This window comes from Hippocampus guttulatus, chromosome 16 (genome assembly GCF_054856545.1).
Source record: "Hippocampus guttulatus isolate MCC_2025c chromosome 16, RoL_Hgut_1.0, whole genome shotgun sequence".
NCBI classification, from domain to species: Eukaryota; Metazoa; Chordata; class Actinopteri; order Syngnathiformes; family Syngnathidae; genus Hippocampus; species Hippocampus guttulatus.
The window spans coordinates 11,746,750-11,754,751 of NC_141276.1; the positions used below are offsets into that span (position 1 = coordinate 11,746,750).

Here is an 8,002-nt window from a genome sequence, read left to right on the forward strand (position 1 = left end):
TTACAGCCGCGCCGCTTCTGATTGATCCTGAAAGCAGAGAGGCCTGTGGGAACGCACTGTAACCCAACCCGGAGCAGATGTGCATCAATAGGGACATCTGAAGAGTCCAAATCTGCAAGCATTACCCAGCAACACAATCATTTATTTTTTTTCCCCCCCAAGCAGACAACACGGCTGGAATGGAAAATGAATCTCACAGTGTATCTATCTTGTCCTGAAGCAGAAAGCTGGTGTTGGAGCGTGACTCCATCCAAATGCTGGCGGGGGGGAAACGTGTTCTGACTGATCCAAATGAGCGGTGTAATGTGGTCCGAGTTTTAGAAGGAACCACAGATGGACGCTGCCAAACCGAGTCCTACGCAAATACCAAAGTGAACTCCATCGGCCCTCCATTGAGGTCATTTTGGCCCCATTCTCAGAGGTATTGAGGTGACGCACGTCATAGTGGCAACAAACAGCAGTTTCGCATCACAACAAGCAACGGTTTGACAGCGAGTGAACAATTCTTCAAAAACAAAACTCCCGGATAAAGTTTACTGTCAAACTAAGTGTAAAACAAAGAGAATTACAAGTTGTGGATCTCAAACAACATTGTCTTACAAATGCCCTGCTAGCTTCATGCTAACACATTACCGATAAGTCAACCACCAAAGATGTGCTAGCATAAGAATCAATAGTTGTAGACGGATACAAAACAACTTCCTTTAGTTCCCTATGAGACTTCCAAACCTCTCAGGCTGTCAGGTACAGGTTTATTTATGCTTCCATAAGCAAACAAAGTGAAGCAGCATTGGGTTTCTACATGCTCCTCAAGTGCAGAAGAAACTTCTCCAACAACTGAGGTCTGGTCAAACTTGATGCCATGTTTAAATCTGGCCTGAAAATGAATTTTAAAAATAATATTTGTGTTTTTTGTGATTGTAACTTGATCTTGTGATGTCATTTCACCGTTTTATTGGACTGCAGCTTCCTCCAACATTCTAAAAAACATACGCGGTAGGTTCATTGAAACCACCAGTGATGGCACATTGCGATTTTCCTGGAATGTTCTACAAGTGATGATTTAAAATTATAAATGTGCAGAGAATTAAAGTGTTTCCTATCGATATTCATCGGCCTTGTTAAAATATTTGTTGATGAATGAAAGACACAACAATTTTTTTCTTGCCTAAAACAGTATTTTAAATAGGAAAAACTTTCAAATATCAGTTCCTGACATTTCATGGTAACAAAGTAAGCACCAAAAAAAGCAAGCAAATTGTTTTCCTTGCCTTGTCTGATTAATTTTCCAAACCCAATTTACACAATTTATTGTCGACAGTCTTATAAAAGGGGTCTATTACTGCTATCTGCTGGACAAAATTGGCATTGGCCCGAATCATGAAATTCGCCCTTCATTCATCATTTTATTTCCTCCCTGCTGTGTTTTTATTCAGTCCACCATTAGTGATCTTTCCTCTCAACTGTGAAGGTCATCGTGACGAGTCCATCGATGCCCGCCTGCAGCTCGTCGTGCTCCTGCACGGCCGACACCCCCTTGGGGGTCCCGGTGAGGATCAGGTCGCCCTCCTCCAAGGTGATGAAGTCGCTGATGTAGCTGACGAGGTACGGGATGGAGAAGATCATGTCGGAGGTGCAGCCGCTTTGTCTTAGTTGCGAGTTGACCTTCAGCCACAACTTGACGTTGCCCGGCTCGGGGACGCGCTCCTTGGGGATGAACTCACTCACAGGGCAGGAGGTGTCGAAGGCCTTGGCCAGCGTCCAGGGAAGACCTTTGGACTTGCACTCATCCTGCACGTCCCGGGCCGTCATGTCCAAGCACAGCGCGTAGCCGGCGACGTGTTCCAAAGCGGCGGACTGTGGGATGGCCGCGCCCCCCTTGCCGATCACGACGCCGAGCTCCACCTCGTGGTGCAGGTTGCTGGAGTAGAAGGGCAACACGATGGGCGAGCCCTCCCGGACGTAGGCGGAAGGCGGCTTCAAGAACAGTACCGGCTCCGTGGGGACTGCGTTTTTCAGCTCTTTGGCGTGCTCCGCGTAGTTTCTGCCCACGCAAATTATCTTCCTCCCCCATTCCCAAAATCGGGAGATATTTCTTGTCGACATTTCTGACGAAATTCGGAGATTGCCGCAGCTTCCGATCAGTGTGCACGAGTCGAAGTAACCTTTGACCGCTACACTATGTAATTTAACGGAGAGGTACGGCGAGTCGTAAGGGACAACTGTCGATGAACTATTTTTAAAGTTCGAACCAAGGTTCACAGTTGTATTAAGATGTTTTTTAAATAATTAATTGCTCAGATAAAATAAAACAAACGCATTTAACACTTCACTAATGTACCCACTCACATGTATTTTAATACGAGCGACTACCACCTTAAAACTACGATGATGTTTTACATCTTTCAAAGACCTTGCAAGGGGCTGCACGGTCGGACCGGTCAGCACGTCCACCTCACAGTGCTGAGGTGTAGGGTTCGATTCTGCCCTTCTTGTGTGGAGTTTGCATGTCTTCCCCCCCCCCCCCCCCCCCCGTGCTTGCGTGGGTTTTCTCCGGGTACCCCAAATACAGTACATGCATGGCAGATTGATGGGAACACTCTCCATTGTCCTTAGGTGTGTTTGTCAGTGCGAATGGTGCTTCGTCTATGTGTGCCCTGAAATTGGCTGGCACTCAGTTCAGGGTGCACCAGGTCTACTGCCGTAGGGCAACTAGTTCAGAGTGTACCCCGTCTACTGCCCGAGGACGGCTGGGATTGGGTCCTGCATGGCTGCGACCCTTGCGAGGATAAACGGATTAGAAAATGGTGGAAATTCTTTACATCAATTGATGTTAATTTTGACTGACGATGTTCTGTGTAACCTCAGCTACGACGAGCCTTAATGGACTTTTTGTAAACCAACTTGACATAACACATATTAATAACTAAAATTTATATTCGAATAATCATTTGATAAAATAATAAAGGAAGGGAATAATGAAATCCAAAGCGTTTAACCTGTTCCCTATCCACTCCCCCGTATTTGATTGGTAGAGCCTGCGAGATTAGTGGTGACGAAGGCGGAACGAAACGACAACCAAACTCTGGTTCTCACCCGTTGATTTTCGCATTTGTAATGTTACTCAAGTCACTCGTAGGGAGTGCCTGCACTCTACTAGGAGTTTCCACAGCCTTAAAACTCGGTAGGGTTATACTTTATATATAACTTCTCGTGGCTGACAGTTTTGTGGGTTTTATCGTCTTCCACTGTTGTTACGTTGCGACACATTATTTCGCTTTATGACACATGAAGAACACGGGCTCTTACATGAACTCAGCTGCTCTCCTCACAGCAACCATGATACTGTCTCTTACATAACATCTATCTATCCATCTATCTATCTATCTATCTATCTATCTATCTATCTATCTATCTATCTATCTATCTATCCATCTCTTGATATAGTAATTGTTGTTAAAAAAATGAAGTGTCAAATATGAGCAGAAAACAGCGTGCGCGTCACGTGAACACACGTTACAGGTTAACTTAATGTCAGTGATTGACTCTTGTGTTGTTCCGAAGCGCCTGTGGAAGTCAAGGCCCAAGCAGCGGCTCTCCTGCACAGCACTGTGAGGAAAACATCAGTGGTGGAGCAAGCCAACATGAGGGTTGAACTTTTGCCTGCTCTCAGTGATAACTACATGTACTTGCTCATCGACACGGACTCCAAAGAAGCAGCAATAGTGGACCCGGTGGAACCTGTCAAGGTCTGTCCTACTTTGGAGTTGGTTCAAAAAACATGGGTCAACAAGGCCTTCTCTGCTCACCGACAGTCATGGAAATAATGTTAAACCACCTTGGTTTCCCTAATTTATTGTTCATTCCTGCTCCCACGAAAGGTGTGTCATGTTATTAAAAGTGTTTTTTTTTCTTCAGTACCATACTAATGCAATAACTATTGATATCATAAGTAAGGGGTGTCTGGTTATTTTCAAGTAAACCGTTGCATTTCTGTATCGTAGTTATGGTTTCTCTGATGAAGATAGTGTGGCTATAAACAGAACTGTCTTTGAATGACATAATATACCGTAAATGAGGGAAAAAATGTGAGAACTTTATACAAATTGAAGGGAGTGATACAATCTGCGTTTTAAACACCTGCAATTCTTTGTCTTATGCACCTGAAAAACAAATAAACAGACCACTGTACTGAGATACTGAGCGACTTGTTTTCCTAATTGGCCTAGTTTGTGAAATATCACAAAAATATCGCTTGTTGTGCTTTTCTTAGCCCCCAAATCCTCAAACTTTTATCCCTTCACAATTGTAAAATCAAAATGTTTAACAAAAATCTCTAAGATTGTAAATTTTATTTACTTTGTAAATTAGAGAGGCGCAAAGTTGTTTAGCTAGTCAGTATTTTTAAAAATAATTTTAATGTTTTTAATTGCAGGTTGTGGAGGCAGTCAGAAAACATGGCGTCAGGCTCACAACAGTTCTGACCACCCATCACCACTGGTAAGCTGCACACGAAAAACACTGACGGGAACCGTTAATTGCTAATATTGAAAGTATTATAAACAATACAATAATGCTTACAATAAGTCAGCATTAAAAATGATTTTTAGGTATAAAATCTTTGCCTTGAGTTTGATGAACATTTACACCGGTCAACAAATTTGCACATTTTTTTTTTCATCAGAAATGCAAGTGAACATCTAGATGGATATTTTGCGCTGACTCCGATTCAGCCCTTTAAAAAAAAATCCTTGAGCACATCAGGTGTGTAATGTAGTCATAGATTTAGTAATATTTATGACTTAGAAGTTAGGTCTGGCAACAGGTGTTGTTTTTTTCTGAAATGTCAAAGCGATAAATGACAATGCATAGTAAAATCTTTATTACACTAGCTTTTATGGGTCAAACTTAAAAAAACGATTGAAAACATCTCAAACCCTCATGTGCTTGAAAAACAGTCAAGACATTTTGAGCACTACTGTTTTCAGGGATCACGCAGGTGGGAATGAGAAGATGGTAAAGCTCATGCCCGGCCTGAAAGTATACGGAGGAGACGACCGCGTAGATGCCATAACGAAAAGAGTCTCGCACGGCAACAATTTAAAAGTAAACACATCAAGGTGTAACCAGAATGACTGACAATACAGTATTGGCATCCGTGACATCCTCCTTTTTCTCAGGTTGGCTCGCTTAACGTCAAATGTCTGTTCACGCCGTGCCACACAACTGGCCACATCTGCTACTACGTCACCAAAGATGACAGCTCTGAGCCTCCCGCAGCTTTCACAGGTACGACAACACACCGTTAGCCCGATTAAGGGCTGCTTCATTTGTCTCTCTTACATGAACAATCGGTTTGATGAAGTTCCTTGAAAAAGTCAGCAGCAGCTTTCCAAGTGCGATATTACTGCCTTATTGTTTTTTTTTTTGTTTTTTTTTTTTATATGTAGGGGACACATTATTTGTTGCTGGCTGCGGGAAATTCTTTGAGGGCACCGCCGAGCAGATGTACAAAGCCTTGATTGAAATTCTGGGACGCCTGCCTGCTGAAACGGTGCCTATCTAACACTGCGGTCTTTATAGCGTAATTAAGAATTGTTTTAGTTAAACACCAAAATGTTCAGCCAATGCACATCATTAGAGACTGCAAGCTTAATGCTGTCATACAATGCAAAACGGCATTAAATTAGCATAGCCGTTACAGTAATGATAAACCTTCAACCGCTACCTTGACATGCACCAAGCAGCAACACATACAATTTTTTTTTTTTTTGGTTCCTCTAGCGAGTCTACTGTGGTCATGAGTACACTGTCAGCAACCTGAAATTTGCACGCCACGTTGAGCCAGACAATGAAGTCATTCAAAAGAAGCTAGCATGGGCAAAGGTATTTATTTGCCTGTCACATTCAAGCAGTCATCGCATCTATCACATCCACACGATCACTGATGAAAGTTGTGCTTATTCCTGTAGGAGCAATGCAGCAATGGCGAGCCTACAATCCCATCCACTTTGGCGGATGAATTTACCTTTAACCCATTTATGAGAGTCAAGTATGTCCCACCAAGTCTTTGGTAGTTTCACACACAAGTGTGGTTGCACTTCAGCAACTTTGGTATGCTCAATACAGAGAGAAGTCCGTACAAGATCACGTGAAGCAGACCGATCCAATCGAAGCCATGAGGTTTCTTCGTAAAGAGAAGGACGCCTTCCGAGTGCCCAAGGAGTGATGATGCACGGTGGACTTAAAACCGCTGATGGCACTGCAATATGATTATCCGTACTCCACGAACTGTCTGGATGAAACAACAGGATCGACTCATTCTTCCTCAGTGCTCATACTTTACATTAATTATTTTGAGGCCCAATTTAGTTCTGAAATGAGCAGTCAAGTTGTGTTTGGCATCTGCCTGGGATTGTTTTCACTAATATGAGGTATTGAACAACTAATTAAATAAGAACAAATAGTTTTAGTGTATTCTTAGGTGTGTTTTGTAAAAAGGTTAAAAAAACACATTAAGCTGTTTGAAGCACTGCTTTATTTTCAAGATGGGATTTTTCTGCTTAACAACCAGTCGTTAATAATGGGAAGTTGTTCATCTGGTTACGCTTTCTCTGAACAATGCGTTCTTTACTCATTGTGTCAACACGAAACGTTAGATGTGGTTGAGTACAAAAGTTTGCATGCAAAAATACAAAGTACATACAGTATATTTTTCATGATTTCCTTAAGCAATAAGACCGAACCAGAATGCAAATAGTAATAGGGGGGCGTGATTTGAATTGTACACTTTAAGGCCGTTTGTTTATCATCATGCAGTTGAATATGTACAGCAAATCTTGACCTGCAAAGCTAATTTATATGTACGTGTTAATATAGCGGAATGTTTATGAATGTTTCTGTCTCGATTAAAATGTCTTGATACTGGTTGTGTCGTCATCGTGATAACTTGGACTAAGCGGAAGTGTCAATTAAAAACAACAGGTAACTACAGTATATGCCCACCCAGTCAGCATACGAGCTCACACTATTAATGCAAACGGTGGCTGCCTGATTATGTTCTTGCTCCTTGCCTCTAAGGCGTCGCCCATTTCTTGATTGCTTGACGTTCTCCACCTTTACGCCTGTGATAAACTTCTTTCAGTACATTATCTTGGATTTGTTCGCCTGACCGTATGTAAGTACTGCGCCACCCGCGGCCATCCTACGTTGCCATTCGTTAAGGTCGCCTAACTTGAATAAGTTGATATGTCGACGTTTTTGCGATATTTTCTGTCTACGGGGTGAAAATGAAACTTTGTGTCGCGTGTGGTTTTACCAATACAACAAGTCCGTCGGAAGCCCATGAGGGTGAAAGTGATCTTCATCCTGGTGGACAGCTAAATGTACAGTAGCTTGGTGATTGAGCAGTGCAGTAAATAGGCTTCAGCAGTTGCGAGATAAGTAACGTTTTAGCATTCATTAGTGAGAAAGGTGATAATTTCTGGCATGGAGGTAACCTTTTAAGAAGATATCCGACCCTCATCTCTTTCTCAGAGAGAGTTGACATTTGTGGCTGTTCTCACCACAAAATCACTGGCTGAGTACTTGTCCCTGTGAAGGAAAGACCACAAGCACCTGACAATATACAATACATGCTGATTCATAATATGGCCTTAAAATGAGACGCCCAACCCTTTGCTTGCAGTAAAACCAACCAACAATGACACCATTCAATTTCCCTGGCTGTAAAATTTTGAACGTCTGTTCAAAATTTTCAACATGGTATCAAGAAGCGTCACACTGTGTCACTGGGCTGGTCCATGTCTTTCATTGAAGGCAGTAGTGGCCGTAGTTTGAATGGCATCCTCTGCTGCTGAACATATTGCAGCAGAAACCCCTACTTGGCAAAGACAAGTTTTCTTTTCAGCTACAGTTATAAATGTGATGCAGGCAACCTCAGCAAAATAGCTTGGCAGATTAATCATTGCCTTTGCGATGTCTTAACAGGCACAATGTCTGT

At 42.5% G+C, this 8,002-nt stretch overlaps 2 protein-coding genes across 2 annotated transcripts; one reads left to right on the forward strand and one right to left on the reverse strand.

The window, feature by feature from the left end:
- Positions 1–732: 732 nt before the first annotated feature.
- On the reverse strand, positions 733–2,175 carry fahd1 (FAH domain containing oxaloacetate decarboxylase 1). The gene has a single exon (XM_086132444.1). It carries the CDS (start codon positions 2,104–2,106, stop codon positions 1,444–1,446), a length of 663 nt encoding a protein of 220 aa, XP_085988570.1. The 5' UTR covers positions 2,107–2,175; the 3' UTR covers positions 733–1,443.
- Positions 2,176–2,587: 412 nt separating this feature from the next.
- Positions 2,588–6,927, forward strand: hagh (hydroxyacylglutathione hydrolase). The gene is made up of 9 exons (XM_086132443.1): positions 2,588–3,184; positions 3,565–3,749; positions 4,436–4,500; positions 4,989–5,106; positions 5,181–5,289; positions 5,451–5,554; positions 5,785–5,886; positions 5,973–6,052; positions 6,130–6,927. Exons 1-9 carry the CDS (start codon positions 3,118–3,120, stop codon positions 6,227–6,229), a joined length of 930 nt encoding a protein of 309 aa, XP_085988569.1. The 5' UTR covers positions 2,588–3,117; the 3' UTR covers positions 6,230–6,927.
- The last annotated feature ends 1,075 nt before the right edge of the window (positions 6,928–8,002 follow it).